This window comes from Drosophila montana, unplaced genomic scaffold (assembly GCF_035044405.1).
Source record: "Drosophila montana isolate Dmon_TW-CO22-7 unplaced genomic scaffold, ASM3504440v1 contig_2438_1, whole genome shotgun sequence".
Classification (NCBI taxonomy): Eukaryota; Metazoa; Arthropoda; class Insecta; order Diptera; family Drosophilidae; genus Drosophila; species Drosophila montana.
Window position 1 is genome coordinate 2,871,653 of NW_026997315.1, and position 21,852 is coordinate 2,893,504.

Sequence of the window (21,852 nt, forward strand, 5' to 3'; positions counted from 1 at the left end):
ACTGAGGTAATCGTTTCGATTGTGGAATTTAGCAGAAAGGTCATATAATTTCTTGCTTATCTGGAACTTACACAAATATTAAATATCGTGGGCTACAGTTTCAGAGATCACTTCGTACAGCTGGATGTTCCAGGCACTGAGAAATTAAGACTTGAAAAGTTCAACTCTTGTGTTGCTTGTAAATGTTAACTAGCTGGCCACAGCCTATAATACACTTCTCCAACTAATGACTACAGGGTATACCAACGAAAAAAAAAACATTTGTTCTTCTGTGCCAGATTCACCTTTATTCGCACTGTTTGTCTTTGTGCCTGTCAAGCTGCCGATATGTTGGGCTAATGAAAGCAGAATCTCAGATGCGTGCGCTTTTTACTTGCAAGCCGCGTGATTTATTAGTCTGCTATTTCTTTTTTTATATATGTTTTTGTATATATTTTGTAGGTTATTTTTTTTTGGGAGTGGCGCACTTTTATATTGCATGCTTATAGGCGCCTCGTTTGTCATTTCGCTGTCAGCAACAACAACAATAACAACAAACAGAACAACAAAGCGCCATTTATGCTTATCTGCCAGCAGGCGGTCGACTGTTGGTGGGGGGAGGGAGGTAGGGGTAGGTGCTGTCTTTTAACTTACAAATTACTTGAATACTTTGCGCCTGCTGTTACGCGGAAACGGAAGTGGAAGTGTTTTACAGCACACACACACGCGCACTTATGCACACACACATGCGTGTGTGCGCACGACAGTTTTCTACTTGCAACTTTTTGCCTCAATCATAAAATCAGAACTTTTTACCCTTTACGGCATAATCAGTGCATGTGTGTATGTGCGTATATGGGGGTGTGTGTGTGGTTGTGTGTGTTCTGTGGGGGTATGCGTGCGTTAAGCGCCGCTGGCTGCAATTGTCTTGTCTTTTATAGTTGTGCCTGTTTGCTTTGGCTCTGAAGCTGAGCGCGTGAGCAAACACGAAAGTCACGAGAGTTGAAATGATTTAAAGGTGAGATAATACTTTTTGTTAAGGGCTGCATGAGCAGGCAGTTCGTGTGGAAAAGCGTTCTTAATTTAAGTCCTATATGAATTGCTCAAAGATCAAGAATTAGTTGGGAATCTGAAGCATAAAAGAATGCTTTCAATATTAACTATATGTTTAATAATTAAAAAGAGAGCTTTGATTACTTGTTTTAAACCAGTTGTGAATCATAAGACATAATCATGAAAACAGCTTGCAAAGAGTTTTTATCAAGTTGCAAAGGGAAATCATCTTAACAACGTCATGATCATGTTGACGATTTTCCTAGTTGAGAATTATAAACACAAAGAGAACGCAAAGACTCTTATCCCTTATATTAAGTGAATCGCTCTTTATTCTATTGATCCCATTTGGAATACCCCAATTAGAACAGCTTTTTATTTTAATACAAAGTAAACTTATTATTTATTTAGCTAGAGTTTTACAATAAATTCGTTACATAAAGGGTTCTCTGTACTGTTTTCCATTCCTCCATTTGTCACGCGCCCATCTCTGGCTGATTGCACTGTTTTAACGGGTTCGCTTGAGGCCAACTGGCGCAGCGACTATATTTGGCACTTAAGCCGGGATTTTTATTATAAAAGGGTTGCGATGTACATAGCATATAGTAGTTAGGGTTGCCACACATAAAACGAGTAACTCCCCCCAGCATTAGAGGCTACAGATTTTTATTGCTAGCCAAAGATATTGTCATAGATTTTGTGCCAGATACCGCTGCGCTGAAACATGGCGCTCGCATTCGCCTGCTCCACATAGAGCTGATAGCGCTTAAGCGTGTTGGGGTCGGCGGGTCCCCAGTTGGGCAGCGGCTCAAAGGCTTTGCGTATGCGCTGCCAAAGACCCAGCTCGGCGGGCTGACGCCTCACCACGGGCACCGCCCAAAAGAGCAGCTGACCCACGCCAAAGGCGCTCAGACACCAGCCAAAGACTGCGTTGGAAAATTAAATTAGTTCAGTCCACAATCGGGATTAGACTGCAGCTTACCATAAACGCCAGACTGATAGGTGTAGTCCTTGTACTTAAGCGGCTCGTACAGCGCCAGCATGTAGACCAGTATGGCGAACATCAGCAGCGGCGTTATCACAGCCCAGCAGATGCGATAGTATATGGATGTCTTTATGCCCAGCATAAACTCCACATCGCGACAGACACGCTTCACGCCATAGACCCAGCCAATGGCCAGCAGCTCGAAGATGGCCAAAACTAAGGCCACAAATGTGGCGCCAAAGAAGTCCAACAGATTCAGCACATACTGGCCGCCGGGTGTTATATACAACAGACCCAGCAGATATCCAACAATCGATATAAACACGACAATATGCCACTGTTTGATCTGTGTAAACTGATCCTTCAGCACGGTGGTCAGGCAGGAGACCATGCCCACATTGCTGCCAATCCCAAGCACAAAGAGCATGAGAAAGAAGAGCACCGAGAAGACCTGCGGCAGCACCTTAAACTTGGCAATTGCATCCGGATACGATATAAAAGCCAACCCCGGTCCGCCATTGACTACACTTGATATGTCCGTTGTGTTATTCTCATAGGCCAGATTGCCCAAAATGCCGAAGATTATGATGCCAGACAGCAGCGAGGTGAATGTGTCCAGGGTGGTTACAATGTTGGCATCTCTGCAAAATACACAAAATGGATAATTGGATTTTAAAACTATTTTTTAAGGTAAACCATTTTGGACTTGAAATAAATTTGATTGCAAAATTGTATTGCTATCTTTGGCTCTGTTTAGAATATTAAACAAAATTCTAAATATATAGTATCAATAATGAATGGATTTTTATACTTAATCAATTATAGAAAGCAGAAGGAAAAATCAAAAAGCGTTAAAACTAAGTGCGAAGAACCTATTAAAAATATGAGTTACATTTAAGCAAATCTTTATTTTTTTCAAGCCAAACACAGAGAGAGACAGAGAGAGAAAGATAAAGAATTGGAAAATTAGTATAAAATGATTTAATTTATTTTAAGCGAGGTAAAAAGTATGTGTAAGAAAGACAGAGGAAGAGAAAGAGAGAGAGCGTGAAAGATAGCGAGAATAAATTCTAAGAGAAGGCAATTAATATTTTTGAGTGTAGGGCTTAAATCAAAATTGTAATTTTAATTTTAAACCAAATAATATTATATGCTATTATAACTGAAGATAATAAGTAATAAAATGTATAATACTTGTTTGTTATTTTAAGCCAAGCCAGCTTAAAATTGAAAGGTACGTGGAATGTTGGTTACGGTAAAAAAACTTGTTTCATAAGGCTTTAAACTAAAAACAACTAAAAGGTCTCATATCTGACTTACCTGTATATATTCTGACCAAAACGATTGTACGAGGCGTACATGATAATATTGCCAAAGCATATGGCCAGCGAGAAGAAGACCTGGGTAACAGCTGCATACCACACCTGCGGCTCCAGCAGCTTGTGCCATTGTGGTTTCAGAAAGTAAAGGACACCATCCGAAGCACCCGGCAGGGTCAGGGCGCGCACCAGCAGTATCAGCATAACCAGGTAGGGGAACAGAGCGAGGAAATATGAAGCCTTGCCAGAACTCTTAACACCACGGAACATAATGCCCGCGATAATGAGCCAAGCGACGGCCAAAGTCAAGGACAGACTCCAGCTGGGATACCCAATGCCATCATCAATGCTCGCCTTCTCGCGCAGAATAATATTGCTGATGGAGTTGCCACAGATGATGGATTTGATTGTAAACGAAAAACCCGATTTACTTACGTAAAATAAAACTCCGCCGAGGTGGTGCGCACCGTTGACTGATTACCGTTCACTACGCTCTCCTGATGCGGCGCCGAGTCCAAACAGCTTGAGCCCCATTCCTCGCGGCAGTAGCTCCAGGGTAGAGTGGGATAAAACGATTCCACAAAATAGCGCAGCGTGAGCGCCATTAAGGTGGCATAATAGGTGGTCACAATGCCTGTGGCCAGCACCTGACCATAGCCTATGCCTGTATTGCAAATGGAAGATATTATTAAACACACACACACACACATACGACGCACACTCACCTCTCATAATGGGCACAAAATCGTAGACCTTGACGCTGCCGCGACTCGAAAACTGTCCCATCAACATTTCCAAATAGTAAACCGGCTTGCCCACCAACAAGAGCACTATGAGGTAGGGTATCAGGAATGCACCGCCGCCATTTTCCAGCGCAATGAAGGGAAAACGCCAAACATTGCCCAGGCCCACGCTCAGCGCAATGCAGGACATAAGAAACTCAATATCATTATTCCAGCCATCCCGTTGCTTGCCCTGCTCCTCATCCGCGCTAACGTTTGGTTCCTGCGCTTCGCTCGCTTTTCGCTCAGTGGAAACTTCTTTGGGCGTGGGCGTGGCGCCACCCTCAGTTTGGGTTTTATAGGCGCCCGGTATGGATATGGTGGAGGCATTCAGTGAGCCCGCAAAGGCGGGATTGAGGTAACCATTGTTGTTGCTACCCTGCTCCATTCTGCTTGTTGTTGTTGTTGCCGTGTTGCAGCTGCAAAATCAATCAAAAAAGCGCCGCAACTGAAGGTTAACTCTTATGGTCAAGTTTTGTGGTTGAATACTAATTAAAAACCGCTGCCAACTGCGGGCGGGGCGAGGCGGGCGAGGAGAAACAGGTTTAATGCCAAACAAAAACGTTACAAATCCACCAGAGTCAGTGACCCACTGACTGAAGCGTCGATTATATAACTATTTCTGGCATTCATTCACAAAAAAACAAAGAAAAACTGCAGCTCACCCATACAATTGCAGTTCTGACCACTTTGTTGCCAGTTGCCAGTTACCAGTTTTTAGGGCTCAAACAAGTTTCTCGACAATGTGTCGACTCGTCTAGCATTTGCATTTTTCTGTTTCACCTAGCTTCGATTTGCTCTTTGTTTACATTTCACTTTATTTTTTAAGTGAGTACTTTCTGAATGTCATTCAGCTTGTAATGCAGAAGTTGGGATTCAATTTCAATGCGGCTGCGATTAGAAACAGTTTTGCAAGGTGTGAAATATCGTATTTCAGATACTTTGAGATATAATATTTCGAGTTTTTATTTTCATTATATTTAGCATTGTTTTCTTAACGTAAAACAACTACAACTTTCATGTTTTCTTTTAGCCTTTACAATGTGTATTTATATCAGTTGTCATGTTAAGTTTATCAATCTAACTAATTATTTAAATATATTTTTTACTCTTGTTATTATATTTAGCAATAATTGCAATTTAGCAATTGGAAGTCCAAGTTTTTCAACTTACTAAAAGAATAAATACTTTAAAATGTTGAATTACAATTTCTCACAATATGCATTTTTGCTTAGCCATTTCGTGCAAATGTTGTCGCATCGTAATATACGTAAAGAATCAATAAATATTTAAAATGAAATTAATTTTTGTCAATATCATTTTAATCTTTGACTTCGTCGTGTTTTATTAGCCACCAAAGCCTTAAAGTATATATTTATATTTTTAATCGTTTTTTAATCAAAACCGCACGCCAAGTCAATAAACTCGTATCTTATCTGTTGATAAAACAAATTTCAGTTTCTACTTTATCATAGTTAAATACAACAAATTCTCAGAAGTGTATCAATAGTCGTTACATGATTATTTGCTCGCAAACCAAAATATTTTTGTTGTTTCCAAATATAGCCCAATTAAACATGAAAATTACGTATTATATTTGGGCCATTCCCAGTTCTCAGTTCTCAAGGCTCGTTAAGGATTATAACAAATGTGGCCTAATTAAGAATCTGTCACTGCTTTTAATTTCTTTGTGATTTAAATGGCTTTACTAGAGAAATAATTAAGGCTACGATTCGCACAAAAATTGTCGTCTCAATGCTCGAACCAAAGCCTTCCCTTGACAATCGATTTATGAAGCCTTTCATATTTCTGAACCAGGAATCGTCTTCAACTATTCCGGCTTTAGGCTTAGCTTATGGTAAATCAAAAAATTAAATTTGGTTACATAAATATGTATATATACAAGTGGATATACCTCGACCTTGCCCATGACAAGTTTTGTGCTTACAATTTTAGATCTAAGTTTTTCGCCCAGTTTCTGACCGAGGAAAATCTAAAGTTCCGCGTACTATCTGAAATGGAATTTTATATAGATCTTTGGAAATGTATTTCTAAGCAAAATGTGAAAAGGGTGAAACAACCCTCAAATAAATTTGAACAAAGATCTTTGAAAATGAGTTGAAACCGATCGATTGGTGAATAGAAGACTTTCATACAGTTAGTCAGTCTGTCAATCAGTTAATAAGTCAATCAGTCAGTCAGTCTGGACCAACAGTTATATATTTATATATATATATATAGTATATGAAATCGAAGGAAAGTGCATTAGAGCTTCGTTTTATCCAAAACATTTTTGTTTGTTTGTTAATTTTTGAATTTTGCCTTTGTGTCATTGTTATTGTTGTTGCTTTTGTTATTGCCTCAGCATTGCATTTGCGCATGCGCAAGACGCGACGCGTTGCAGCTGCGCCGACGTCAAAGTTTCTGTTGTTGTTGTTATTGTTGCAGTTGCAGTTGCCCCATTGTTGTTCTCGCAGTTAATGGAAAGTGAAGGTGCACAAAGCCGTTGCCCTCGCTGCAAAATGTCAGCGTTACGTGGTACGTACAACATGTAATTACAGGTCGGAATCTACCTTTAAGTGTGTCAGAAGAATTCACAAACCTGAAGCATGCTTGCTTTTTTGTCAAGCTCTTAATGTTTTAAATGTAATGCGCATTCAAATAATTTTTTAAAACTTTGTTATACATTTAATCAATTATTTGCTATTGACTGCATCAGAAATGTATAATTGTTATATCTGTAGATAGAGCTTTGCACACGTTCGACTAGCTATAAATTTGATATTGTCGTGGGTTAGGCTAACCATATTTGGCAGCAGATAAAGCCCGAAGAAGATAAGGTTAGATTTGTATATGAGTATAGGGAAATAAAGGTAAACAGCACAATAAAGTTTTAGTTAACCCAGACAATGCGAGACAGCGTTAATTATCGCTCAGCGGCTCATATAAAAAAAAAGGAGAATTTCATAAAAATTGTTCTGCAAATAATTTGGGGTTTCATAAAAGCCAGACAGGCGGCATTCTCGAACCTTGACCCATAAAAAATACATATGTATATTTTGGCCTGTTGGTTTTGTATTTATAACAAGTGGTGTTCTAAAATGTTTTAACAGTTGGTAACGCTTGGAATACAGTTAACTGGTTTGTGTTTTGTTTATCAGTTTTTGTTTTCGTTTTTGTTTTGCTTTTTATTTATTTTGCTTTGCACGCGACTACAATTGTGTTTCCTATATTTGTTTGCTATTTGATTAGACCCAGCAACTATATGCAAAACCAACTGTCGTTACTGGCGCCAAATTTCGCTAACTCACTCTGCAAATATTTATTAAACATTGTGTAAAATTTTTTATGTATTTACTTTGTTTTTAATGAGCCAGATTCGGCTGTCAGTTGGCGTCACGTTAAACACGTCACTTGCTCGTTGCCAATTTGGGCTTAAGCCGCAGCTCTATAACTGGCCTTAATCATATGCCAAGCAATTTATCATGTTTTTTGCTCGCGTCTGTCCCTCGAACATTTTCAGATGCTCAATTATTTAAATTATATGCGCCCGTGTGCATAATTTATTATAATTAAGTATACGAATTTGATTTAAATTTTTTATATTTTTTGGGATCTTTTTGCAGCTTTCAAAAATACTTGAATGCTGTTTTTTTTACTGGATTTACAAACGAACTGAACACAACAAACGCCAAGCGATCACTGAGCGGAGTGTTGGGCCTTGTGACTCGTCAGCCACAGCGTCTACAGCAGCAGACGACGCCGACGGCGACGCTGGCAGCTGACGCTGACAACAGCAACGCTTAACGGTAAAAATTGCTCACAACTTGACCTAAGGTAAGTAAGGCGCAAAATACCTGTACTGAAAACACAAATGGGCAAACAAAATATTTCCATCCAATTTGTTTTGCTATTGAGTAATGTGCCCGGGGCGCTTGCTAAAGTAATTAATAATAGTTTATATATATATGTGTATATTTGGGTAATTTTTGATTGAATGATATGATATAAATTATTTTATATAATTTAATACTACTATTTTATTTAGGCTTGTATTTATTTATACTGACAACATATTTGTTGGGGTCATCATTTTTAGATGACTTTTTTTTAAATTGATTTTTCTCTTAATATTTCGGGTCTGAAAAGAATAAATTAAATGTATATATATTATTTTTAATCTGTTTGTTTTGTTATTAAGGGAACAGCTTTGATTGAGGAAGAGACCTCAGCAATCTCTTCAATATTCAGACTCCTCCAATTCTATGTGTCTTTAGAAGACGCCTAGCAAGTCGATATTAATTGTTTTACATAAATCATAATAAACCATAATTAAAAAAACACATAACAATGTAAATGAAAATAGTTAAGAATAGCTTCAATCGCAGCTTTTTTTCTTGGCTTAAGAAATTATGCTCGGCTTATTGTAAAGAACTTATTGTAAAGAACGAGTTCGATTTAAAGCCGGAGTGCAGCTCAGATTTTAACAGACAAATCCCTTTTGCAGATCTGTAAGAATAGTGCAGCTCGAAACTGCTGAGTTTGTTGAAATATCTTTAAAAACAGAACATTTTTCCTTATAAGATCCTACTATTCCGCCGACCTAAAGCAGGTATATGAAATAGTGATCCGACGTTGATAAAATTTTGAATATATATCATGATCATAATGAAAGCTTAAGTTGTCTTAAAATAAAAAAGGTTTCCATATTAGAATCAACATTACGACGGATCATTCCAATTCCAGCTATATGATATAGTAATCCGATGGTGATAAGATTTTGATAGAGACCAGACAGAGTGAAACTTATAAATGCCGAGTTTGGATATATCTTGTTTGGAGATATCTTGTTAAACACAAAAGTTTTTTAGACAAGAACCTACTTTAGGACCGATCGTTCCTATAGCTATGATATAGTGGTCCGATCCGACCGGTTTCGACACATGTACTGCCTACAAGAAAACGGACCTTTATAAAGTTTCATGACTATAGATATAAATCTGAGAGACTAGTTCGCATAGAATCAGAGGGACGGACGGACAGCCGGACATGACTAGTATATCAACTCGGCTGTTGATGCTGGTCTAGAATATATATACTTTATGGGGAGAGAGAGGAGATGTCTTTCATTTCATGACAAATTTATAATACCCTTTACAAGGGTATAAAAAAAATAAAGATATGCCTCAAGGGGTATTAACACTTCGATCAGCCTAAATTAACTATGCTCTCTAAAGCTACCCCTGCTTGTTTACCAATGTCGACAATAATATTTGTCGAGACGTTCAAATTAAATTATCTTGATAGTTTTTACAAAGAAAAAGATTATATTATCGTTTAAAGATTTCGATTTCAGTCTAGACATTAGATTGGACTATTTGCGAATAATAATACCACAAAAAGCTTCTATATAAATACATAGAAAATCAAAATTCAATTGAATAATGAATTGTACAATTAAAGCCGGAAAAGGACAAAAGAATTAATTTTTGCTGCCCATTAGCCATGGCTAATTAACTTATCAATTAACTCAACTACATATGTAAATTGTCCCATTTGATTGCTAAACCTTTGGGCATTAACTGCGCCCTTGTTATTTATGTGCAACACTTTTTCACAAATAAGTCGGATAAAAACATGCGATAAAAAAAGGCAAACAAAACGAGCAGATTAACCCTTCAATAATATTAAAAAATTAATTACACATTAAATGGCATAAAAGCCTTCATGATGATGAGAAAAAATATAATAATGGCAACAAAAGTATTTGTACTATCACAGCATTCAATTAAAAGTGAGGGAGAGCAAAATTGAATGCAAATAAAATGTTTTTGCCAATGCAATAATTTATTAATGCGGGCGCGATAAATGCAATTTAGTGCGCTCTTCAATCATTGAATTATTTATTTATATATAGTGCATATATAAATGTATTTTTTAATTGAATTGTTTCACGTGTAATCAATGCATAACGCAACGTTGCTCTTACGAAATAATTTCTGTTGCGGTCAATTTCGTGTTAATGGCCCGAAAATTGCAAATTGTGCTAAAAACAAGAGAGTTTTCAGTTCAGAGTATCCGAACCGCAGCCATAAATGATTGTTAGTAGGTGTTGCCAATTTGCATCCAATTAAAATTTCAGTCCTTTCGCACACTAACACACTTACAAATACACGCGTATACTCTTACTTTTTGTGCATTGTTGTGTTCAGCCACATTTTGCACCCAAATTGCATTTACGCATTTGCAGCTTTTATGCTGGATGTATGTTGTTCTTATACCCATTAACAATGGGTCAAATGGGTATTATGGTTTCGTGGACATGTATGTTAGAGGCAGCAGGAAAGTATCTCTGACTCGAAAAGTTATATAAATTCTTCATATAGCAGACGAGCTGAATCGATATAGCCACTAATATTAGATGGTAGAGACGTGCCTTATGAAATATAAAGTCTCTAATACACATTTAATTAGCCATACTTAATTTTTGTCCTATATACTATATGTAAAAAGGAAAGAACATGGACTGGCCCTGCATAAAAGGCTAAGTTTCGACGTGCCTGTTTGTGTGTGTGTGTCTGTAAACGTGAGCTTGCTTACGTGTGTATGAAGGCAAACTAGAATGACCTACTCGGTCACATCCTATCACTGAAAAATTATTATTATTGGCTGAATTCACAAATGGATATACACAGTGTCGTGCACACCTGTACACGAATTAGAACTTAGGGGAAATCTTTGTGTGCTTGTAAAAAAAAAGAAAAGAAAATAAAATATAAGCAGCCAAATAAAATGCTTGCAAAAAATTTGTTGCTTTGAATATTATAAGTGCAGAAAAAATAAATAAAAATCAGCAGAAAAATAATTAAAATCTTAATTCAAAATTATATAAAATTAAATGCTCGCATAAGTACAATTAAAATACAACCTAAAAATATTATTATTTAATAAATTTATATATTAATACAAGCAAAGGCATAAATAAAGTGCAGCCTAAAATAACTCTAGAGTTGAGTTCTAAATTCAAATTGAACGTCAAATATTTAATTATTTATCTACAATTATGCTACTTGTCTTTAAGCAAACAGATATCTTAATATCCTACAATGTTAACTTCTTGCTAAGGGTTATTTGTTTTGATTGCAGATCCAACTAATTAAGTTAGCTGCTTTATTACCGCAAATGCCGTCATTTGCAATTGCATATTTAAACCAGAACTAAACTCAAAATATCAACAATTACCTCAATGCTAATTTAGACATTCAGCCAACTGTGAATTTATGGCCAAGAAAACGCAGAGAGCGCTGCTTGACTGCAAGTAAATGCCACTTAGTAATTCGTTCAGTCATTTATCAAGCGCCACTCGGGCATAAATCTTGTCTAAGCAAATCGCAATGACAACTACTTAACTGCCACTGAATGCTGAATGTTTGCCAAACGAAAATCCAAAAGGTAAAGTCACAGCCTGCCGCCACAATTCAGTTGTCCTTCGTCACGCAATTGTTTTTGTTTTCATTCGTTTTGTTTATTTTGGCAGTACATTAAATTTTATAGCATTTGGCAAAGGCTGGACATTAAAAACAAAAGACACAAATGTCACAGAGAAACAGCCAAAACAGATGGCCAAAGGTTTTCCGGTCAGAGGCAGGCACGTTGCGCATACGCCGCGTCGCCAGCAGGCAGGTGGCGTTTGGCAGGCAGCTTGTTGTCATTCTTGATTTATGCACTTGAGGAACATTAAGAATTGATGTTTTTAATTCAGAGCTACGCTGAATTTGTTTAGTTTTCTTTATGGCACTTGACATAATAAATGCCTCCTTGGGGTGCTATTTTTGGGAGGCGTGCTAGAATAAAGAACTGTTGTGCATTGCATGAATGAAATTTAAACTCCTTTGCTGATATTTTTAATGATTTTTTTATTTTAGTATTAGTTTTTAAATTCTTATACTTGTCTAATGTGAAGTTAACATTATTTTAAGCTTTGTTGTTTATGTATGGAAAAGTATTTAGATTTTATTTAAATTGAAAAGTCTTGCACAAACTAACTTTGTCACACCATATAAAACAGGCGCAATTGGATTTGAAAGAGCTGCCTCAGTTCTTTGTTTGTTTTTCTTATCAGGCCTGTTCTTAAGACTTTTATTAGCCTAATTGAATTGGACAGCTAGGAGCTTGTAAATCTCTTATCTTATTTAAAACAAATCTAGCGAAACTTCTTCCAAAGTTGATTGTAAAAGTTTTCGTTGACTGCTAACAAATTGGTTACGACTCGGAAATCTTTGATTTAACACAGTTGCTGCATGTGTGTGGAATTACGTTTGGGGTCTAAGTTCACCAAAGCAATTTGTGTCTGGGCCCATTCCCAAGACTATTGCATTAGCTATGCAATTTCAATTGTGTGGCTGCAACAATTTTCGCATTTGCCGCATATGTGTGCCACAAGTGTCAGATTGTTGCCAACTATTAGTGTTGCATACTTTTCGGCTGCCATTTGAATATATAGTGCATTAATCATACGCCCCGTGCTCGACAACTACACATAATTGAGCTGTTTCTGTTACCGCGGCGGCTGTTGACTGCATGCGCCACATTGCACACACACAGACAGGCACACACAAACACATGTGCACTTATCGCAGCTGCAGTATATTAAGTCATTGTTTGGGTCGCTGTAAGCGCCTGTTAAAGCCAAATTCTATAACAATGTAAGGCACTTTTGTTTCTGTTGTTGTTTTGTTCTATGTTTTACGCCAAGTGCTGCCATAAAAATGACTAAAGCACACGCAACAACAACAACGAGAACAACTCAACTCGAGTTGACTCCAGTCGCACGCCAAGCGCAGCGAATTTCGTGCGTATAAAAATCTGCAATTCATGCAATTTTCATGGAAAATTTGCCACGCAAAAAGAAAGCAGCCAAAAAATAGAACAACAAGCGCACATGTTTTGTGGTTGTTGCTTTGCTGTGCATGTGAGCGTGTGTCTGTGTGAGCGACTCTCTCTGTGCTTTGAATGTCAAAATATTTGTGTGTTTGGCATTTTAAGCGTTAAATTTTTGCTGTCAACATTTCCACTCGTGCCAGACAATGTCATTCACTTGCCGCATCGAGCTGCTTGGGCTGCTTCTGTGGTACTTTCTATGGCAGCAACAGCAGTTGTCATATTAATTTGCTTAGCACGTGTCGCTTAAATACTTCAGTTTCGGCTTCATGTTTTAGAGATTACGAGCAAACGTGTCATTTGTTCACATACGGGAAATTTTCATCGACTGCCTTACCCTCTAATACCCTAACCTATTTGGGCTCAACTCTGATTTAATTTATTTAATTGGGCATTCATTTTGTAAAAGTAAACCCATAGCAATATTTAGCTTAAGCTGCTATTTATTTATAGGCATATATTGTAACGTTTCATTAATACATTCGTAAATAATCTTTTTGGTAGGTTGGTTTATTTTATAGAAATGTTCCTCTATGCTCAAAGGAGCTAAGGATATACATTAAAATTACAAGATTTGTACGTTGTTGTTGCTAACTTTGCACATATGCTGCATGCTACTCAGTTTTCCCAAGTATTTCTTTATATTCCGCTTTCAAGCTGCTGATATATTGACTCGAAACTTATCTATGGACAAAGGAGTTTAAGATTGAAAAAGAATAGATATAATTGGCTACCCTTTTGCACTTACCGCCTTCATTTACTTGTGTATTCCGATAAAAAATCAGCATGTATCAATTATTTAACTTGGCGGAACCAATATACAGGCAAGTGTGCCGTAGGTTTTCCCTTAAGCAGCTACCGCACAACGAAAACATCTTTTAACTAAAACAAAAAACATGAAATAAGAATGAATGAAAAATCGATAAGTATTATCGATCAACAAGTATCGCACCGACATCGACGTGCTATGAATTGCTTGAGAAATGCACGGATGCCTGGCCTGGATATTTCGGCTGTTTCTCTATCTGAATCGGTGACTGGTCCGGGGTTGTTGGGAACTTATCCAGCAATTTTTTATCGCCCAGCGGTATTATTCGGTCGTGATTCACATCCTTGTGGTCGGGCTCATCGCCAATATCGACCTTTACCGTCTTGCCAGCCGGAGTTATAACTAGTATATGCATTTTGTTTGAAATGATCGTGCAGTAATTTAAAGGATATGCAAGCCGAAAATGTAATTTGGTCGTAAAGGGCCAAAATTATATTTTTATAGGTTTTGTTACCAATTTTGTCTATTTTTTAAAATTGAATGGACATAAAATGTACTTTGACTACATGCTAGACTTTTGTAAGTCATGGCCAGTTTCGATGAATGTTTTCAAATTCAAATAAACATGGCCCGGCTATATATGGACTAGGTTTAGACTCTTACTATAAATATGTATTGATGGTGTCTACAAGCAGATAGATATTATTAGACCAAATATAATTCACCTTATTATAAGAAAAAAGTTAAACACGCATTTAAATCAAACCCAAAGCCTACCTATTCAGTTGCCAATAAACTAATCCTTGTGTAGCTAATTTGAAAATAAATGAATCAACTATGGAGATATCCTTTTTAACTCTTAAATAAAGCTTTAAATACGTTGAATAATTAGCTGCCGTTTGTCATTCTAAGATTTAAATAATGCTGCAACAATACTTTTAAAGACATTTCTATTTAGTTCGTTTCATTTGTCTGGCGCGCTAAAAAGTAGGCAATGAAAAAGGACGAACAGTGAAAACTTTCCTAGCTTGCAGCAAAGCCTGCGAAAGCTGCTCTTTATCCTTCCGTTCTGCGGTGAATTTGTGGTTGTGTGTGTGTGCGTGTGTATGCCTAGGCCTTAGTATGCTTAAAACAAAAAATATGTCTCAGTCGCTACGCCCACATGTGTGTGTGTGTGTGTTAGAGAGTTGTTTGCCAGCGACTGTTTGTTTTTGGCATGTGGAAAGTAGAACATAATTAATTCAAATTAATTACAATTTGTGTGGAATTAGCGCTTGTGGCAAGCAGCCCGCCCACAGAACAAAAATGATAATGATGATGTTGATGCTGATGATCATTATTATAATGAATATAATAATGCCGCTGATGATTATGCTGTCTATGTCCGCAAACATTTCCAGCGATTTTCATGGACTTATGCTCGTATGTGCGCTGTTTGCTTTGGACGCCCGCTGCTCCCTAGTCCAATTACCTCCCCCTGCCACAGCAAATTGAGCCTGACAAGCTACTTGAATTATGTTCCGGCGTTGGCGACTGCAGCAGCCTTCAAATAATTTGGCGTATTTTAAGTTTCACAACCAACCGCCCGGCCCCCGTCATTGTTTGCCTGACCCAATTAGTGCCGAATTGCGACAACGTCATAAACTCAAGTGAACAGCTCAGTTGGGGAGATACGGGTTTGGTGCGGCTGGTGCATTTATAAATCAATTATGCAACGATTGCACGCTCATTAGTGTCAAACTCAATTAACGCTATGACAGTTTTGCCAGCGCCGCAGGATAGAATAGGACGAAAGGACATGCAACGCCCACAGCGATGGTCAGGCGTTATGTCAACGGTCAAGTTGAGTTCAATTTGTTAATTGGCACTGGCATTTTGAGGATTTTGTAATATGAAACATTAAACAGAGAAATAGCCAAGAGTTTAGAGAGATATTGGCCCATTTGAACAGTTATAATTATTATCATGTAAGTACATTATTATACCCTGAACCCATTCAAAATGGGTAAACATGGGTATTTGTGCAAATGTATGTAACAGGCAGAAGGAAGCATCTCCGACCCAATAAAGTATATATATTCTTGATCAGCATCAATAGCCGAGTCGATCTAGCCATGTCCGTCTGTCTGTCTGTCCGTCTGTCCGTCCGTCCGTTTGTATGAACGCAAGGATCTCAGAACCTATAAGAGCTAGAGACTTGCAATTTTAGCTGTAGGTCCTCCTAGTCCCCTCGCAGATCGATTTTGTTTCCGATATTCGCTAACTTGCCCCGTTTCCAAGTAATCGATAAAAATCGATATCGAAATCCTGTAGTTAAATGTAGTTAAATGTAGTAATGCAGAAGGAGGCTGAAAGCGCCTATAAGCGACAGGATATACTTTATCTTTTATTTTCCAAATTGTAAAAGAACGACCCATTTGAAATGTAGGCTGTCGTATACTCAAAGAGTACTCAGTTAATTAATTGAAAAAATAAATGAAAATAAGGGAAACAAGTCAAATTCGCATTGTTTCTAAAACTAATAAATTGATTACATATCCCAAAGCAGATTATAGCTGATTATAAGAACTACGTGCTTATCTTTCCTATAACATCAGCAACATTTTCTTATTTATTTTTTTCAATCCATTACCATCTTTCAGTAGAGTGCCTCTTATACATTATCTTATCTGAAATTTGTTTGCCTTTGCTAAGCTTTTGATGCATTCGCGACCTTGGCTTATAGCTGCTGGCATATTAACATAAATATTCATGCCTGCCTCTTGGCCAAGACTCGACTTTAATGCATTCGAGCATTGGCCATACAATACAGTTTTTTGAACACATTTCTTGTAGCAGATCGAGCCCAACAAGTATTTTATATCGTAATTGCAATCTTGCATAAATGCGTGTTGCCAGAGTTTTCAAGCACAATTACAGTACATGGATAGGTGTGTGTGGATGTGTATTTAGTGTGTTTGCTTGTCCTTCGTATTGCCATTTTAGTATGCGCCTTTTTTATGGCAACAGCCACAGTCACAGCATCAACTGTCAGCAGCCGTTGGAACACGTGTAAGTGTGTTGTTCACACACACACATAACGAAAACTGAGCAATGTCCATGACACACTTGCCAACATGTGCCTGTAGGTGTGTGCTTTGCTATGTGTGTGCTTTTCGTTGCATATCTCAATGTTTGCATCTGTGGCCAGGCCTTACCCAACTCTGCAAACATGTTGGCCACGTTTCTCGCTGCTGTTGTTGCTTTTCCTTGGTTGGCAACGCATTGACACGCGCCTTGTTTGCTCACCCCCTCTGACCACAGCCCCTAGCCCCTCCAGCCATTGCCACCCATACCCATGCATTGAGGTCAGCCGATCCGCCATGTTATTACATATGTATAGCAACGCTTTTCTGTAGCGCTTTGATTCCCATTTCGGCCACGTTTGCCCCATTAACACTCAATCATTAGCATCGGCTATCACAGGCACTCGTGCATCAAATTAAATGCTGACGGAAATATCATCAATAACAAGCGCGACCAATGCCAGACGAGGCGGAAACCGGCGACACGTCTTCTCTCCACGTGACCAATTAATTTTTGGCATCCCAGCGACAAACAATTAGCCAGCGAAATTCGACCAAATAATAACAATAGAAATTGTAGCTGTCGTTAACCTTACTAGTCTACATAATAATTACTACACTAGTAGACATAATAATTAAAGTTCAGAGCATTAAATATAGGACGCAAGTTAGTAGACTTGTCAGACGAATAAAAATATGTGCTCAATAAAGTTATAAGCGAAAATCAACAAGAATAACTATATTTATTAAATAATTATACAATATGGCAGGAAATAATAATTTAAATATAAAAAAATAATAACAAAAAAATATTTGTATATTAAATTGAAAAGCTTTAAAGCATAATTTTATTACAGTTTTAGAATATCTCATTGATTAAAGAAGTTGTATTTGAATTCATAAATAACTATAAAAGATCATAGGATTAAAATAACATATTTATTTTTCTATATAGATAGCTTTTGGGTAAGACGATATTTTATACACTGAAGTGCTTACTTGATACTTCAGTGGAAATTTGTAAGATCGCGCATGTCATAATACTTCAATGCTTTAATTTAGGCACTTCCTTCAAGGTTTCAAGCGCTTTAATAAAATATTTATTACGAAATTTTATAAATTTACTTGATAATAATTTATCTAGTCTAGTGACATTGATATGCAGCTCTCACCAAAAAAGTTTTAGCCCATAGCAGTGCCAATTACAACTAAATTTAGAAACACACTCACATTACATTAAGACGTTTGCGTTTAATTTGTGGATATGGGGCGTATGCGTAATATGTGACGTATACGTAACGTGGCGTTAAGCTTTGAATGCCCAATTGTAATATATGCAAATCGTTGCAGTTGATATATCATTGGATTAGCTGCGCCAAAGCTGCATGTTTCCAATGACATTCAGCTGAGACAAAGAGCGCATAAAGTGCATTTAAAATGGCATTATCAAAAGCACACACACACACACACACACATGCACAGGCACACAACCAGTTAACGTGCTTGGCGCTTTTATGCAAATTTTTTTGCCACTTCCACCTTGTGCATTTTATGCGATTGAACTCGTTCTGGCGCTCAATTGGCCAACAATTCGATTTCATTTGATTAAAGTTTTGCGCTTCCTTTTTTTGTTGAGGCTAAAATCCTTTTTTTTTGCTGTCAACGGCTAAAGTCAATTAGGCCAGCAAACATTTGTTTATATGCACAGACTCACATATTTATATAGACAGGAGCTGGGATTCCAGTGTAAATATGTGTTTCTGTGTATAAAATGCCATGGGCAACGCTTTGGGCTTAATTAACATTAAATTTGTATGTTGCCGGGGCCATTCACGAAATAAAAAGTGTTAAGACAAAGGCAAATTGCCACTAAATTGGCACTTAAGGAATTTTGCTGAGCTGGCTAACGGAGAGTCCTCATTGCTACGCGAGCTGCTCTTGTCCTGCTTGTCCTGCCAGCCTGTCTGCCAGCCATTTGCTCAACGGCTACACCGGTAGTCAATTAAAGTCCAACTGATGTTTAACAATTTAATTACAAAAGTTAACAAGTTTAAGTTGAACTGCTAGCAGCAGACAGCTCGCCGCTCGCCGCTCGCTGCTCTCAGCTGCAAGCTCTCTGTCGACACAATTCAATTGGCCGAAACGGAAAAGTGTTGGACAAAATATGCCAAAGGCTGTCTCAAATTTATAAAATTTAGCTAGCAAATTTTGTCATTTATTTACAGTGGCCGCAGTAGGGTTACTCAGTTGATCAGATAAATAAATAAAATCTATATTAAATAGAGTTTCGAGTTTCACAAAATAAAAATATAAAAAAACGGATATCCTTGTTCTCAAAAAAAAAAATAAAAATATTAGTATTTACAAAACAAAGTTCTTTATTAATATAACCCACACTTAAAAGTTAATATTAAAGCCCAATTTGAATCAGTATATTGCCATATTACGTAAGCCAGCAAAATGTGTGTTGTATGTGCCCGTAAACAATGTTGTACAACGGTAAACAATTTGAAAAAACTGACGTAGTGGCAACACCATTTTGGGTATGAGTAAGGAAGTATTCACAATTTTTTTCGTTTTGTAAACATGAATTCGTTAAATTAATATTAGTAACTTTTTAAGTGTGTAAGATTTTAAATTTTATTCTATCTCAGGAATGCCCCTAACATTTAAGTAGCTTCGACATTTGGACATTTGTATTTCTATTGCGGCAGGTTTATAAAATGCATTTGCCTTAAAAGCATTCAGTGGTTCAACTAGATTGCTGACTCTTTAAATATGCAGTTTCCTTAATGAAATGCTGCATCGTTATACCATAATCTAGTATATGCATTTAATATACATACATATATGTTTCGTGCCAAATTCCTGTGCTAATTGATTTAGTAAATGAAATGCGGCAAATTGTTATTTGGCTTATTTATTTGAAACGTGTATTTTCTATTCATAGCCTCTTATCATTGAGGCACACCTTGTTTAATTTTGGCTGGCTATTATCGTTAATTTGCGTCTTGCTCGAGCACAAAGCGAGCATTTTGTAAGCGCCTTTAAAATGTTGCCTCTAATTATTGTGCATTTTGCATTTAGTTAAGGTTTTAACTTTGCTTGTTGTGTTTTCCTTTGGCTTCATATTTACGTGGCAGCTGCAGCTGCACTTGCGCCACTTTTAATGAGTTTTTGTTGCGAAGAAAATGGCTCCGAAATGTTTGCTGCTCTTGTCTGCTGGCTGTTTGGCAAAGTTTACACGCTCGACCAGCGGCCACTGACTGACTGACTGACTGACTGACTAAATGCTCGACTGACTGACTGTCAGACTGACTGCTTGACGTGCACTTGAGGCACTCCAAAAACTAATCAGCGTCGGTAAAGTGCGACGACGAGCGCCTTGCCAGTTTCTGCGCTGATTGTGTTGCCTCAAATTGTTTCTTTTTCGCTTGCCCTAACGGAAGGGTATGCAAACTATGTCAGTTATTAAGTTGCAGTCAGCTCAAGTAAATTAAACTTAAGTAATAAATCTTTTTTAATTTGCAGTTTAGTGTAAATACTATTAGGTTAGTCACACAGGTAGCTGGCTTGCTAGCTTTGCTAACTATTTTTTTGCTCAAAGCAACAAAATTCACATAATTTTTCAACAGAGCTCAGTTGACTTTCGCAGTCTTGAGCCATGCACAGAAATTTGCTAGCTTTTAAGCATCATTTTGTTAAAAAGGTCAGCCAAGCAAGCAAAATTATTGCTATATTGAATCCTCAACAAACTCGTTCATCAAACTGATGAAATTTGATCAGAAATCTAATATCTGAAAAATATTTAAAAAGTGAGTTATTGATTCAACTTATTTTTATAGAGCATTTATTAGTTGTTCCTAGCGTAATTCTTATCTTTTTTGTCTTGCTACATAATTAAGACTGTTGCAGGCAAGTTGAGCGTGTTTAATGAGCATGGCCTGAGCCGAAGCATCGTTTGTTTTTCGCCAAAACTTTTTGGGGCCAAAATGGTGAACATTTTTGGTCAGCTTTCGGGGCTCGTTACTTATCTTGCTCATTTCCTTTCAGTGCACTTTTGTATTGCATTAACATGGTCATTATCCGGTGTTATCCTTTTGCCACTTGCAGAGCTGCCCGGCTTTTTATTATAAATTATGGGGCGGGCTGGGTGTCTATTGGCTCTCTCAAGTTTCTTCCTTCCGCTGCGCTCAATTGCATAGTTATTAGGTATTGTTTAAGTCGCCCGTCGTTGCTGTTGTTCTGCGTAACTGTTGTCTGCTGTTGCTTTTTCACACCTCTGCACTCGCATTCACTCGGCTAATGTGTTAAAAGTTCCGTGCATGCTTCGCTGCCTTCCTGCCGGCAAGTGTATATCCTGGCAAATCCTTGCTGCCCGCCGCCTGCCGTTCTGCGTCTTTCCGCATTTAATTTTCATTATAGGCACTTGACTGCACAAAATTATGCCGTCCGGCTGGGGTAGGTGAAAAATGTACAAATATTTAGCTTATTAGTGAGTCTTTTGCTTTGTCGATTTTTAAATTACCTACACAAGTTTTCAGCTTATTTCCCTCTGTGTACTCCATAAAATTAAACAATTCATTAAACTTTTAACGCATTTCCATTTAATTGTTTAATTTATATGCCGGAATTTGTCTAGAAAGTTTGTGTGCTGTGAATTGTAAGCATTTAAGGTATTTAGTTAAATATTTGAAAATATAATGATATAATGTTTATAGAACAGAGAATTGATTGTTGGGAAATTTTTGATAGTGTGGATCCTTCTCACTTGTCCTTTTTCTATCTTTTCTCGCCGCCCTTCTTTCACATCCGTTATCTTTTGCCTTCTTTCTAACTATTTCTTTGTCATACTTTCTTTCATTTTTTGAATTCTCCTAAGTTTTCTTTAACTTATTCTTATACTTATTCTAACTTATTCTATTTAGTCTTCGACGTTTCTATTCCTCATATATAAAAC

At 37.4% G+C, this 21,852-nt stretch overlaps 2 protein-coding genes and 1 long non-coding RNA gene across 4 annotated transcripts in view; 1 reads left to right on the forward strand and 2 right to left on the reverse strand.

The window, feature by feature from the left end:
- Nucleotides 1–21,852, forward strand: part of LOC135428005 (maternal protein pumilio) — a 61,872-nt gene that overhangs the window by 14,237 nt on the left and 25,783 nt on the right. For both annotated transcript variants that reach the window (XM_064681792.1, XM_064681793.1), the window contains exon 2: nt 7,745–7,955. The gene's annotated coding sequence lies outside the window, so the exon portion shown is untranslated. The remainder of the gene's footprint in view (nt 1–7,744; nt 7,956–21,852) is intronic.
- Nucleotides 1,362–7,802, reverse strand: LOC135428006 (sodium-dependent nutrient amino acid transporter 1). Its single transcript, XM_064681795.1, has 6 exons — nt 7,477–7,802; nt 4,062–4,537; nt 3,772–4,000; nt 3,338–3,712; nt 2,015–2,658; nt 1,362–1,958 (listed from the first exon to the last, which is right to left on the reverse strand). Exons 2-6 carry the CDS (start codon nt 4,504–4,506, stop codon nt 1,705–1,707), a joined length of 1,947 nt encoding a protein of 648 aa, XP_064537865.1. The 5' UTR covers nt 4,507–4,537; nt 7,477–7,802; the 3' UTR covers nt 1,362–1,704.
- On the reverse strand, nt 13,548–14,373 carry LOC135428085 (uncharacterized). The gene is made up of 3 exons (XR_010436194.1): nt 14,011–14,373; nt 13,807–13,940; nt 13,548–13,742 (listed from the first exon to the last, which is right to left on the reverse strand). It is a non-coding gene; the product is annotated as an uncharacterized LOC135428085 (long non-coding RNA).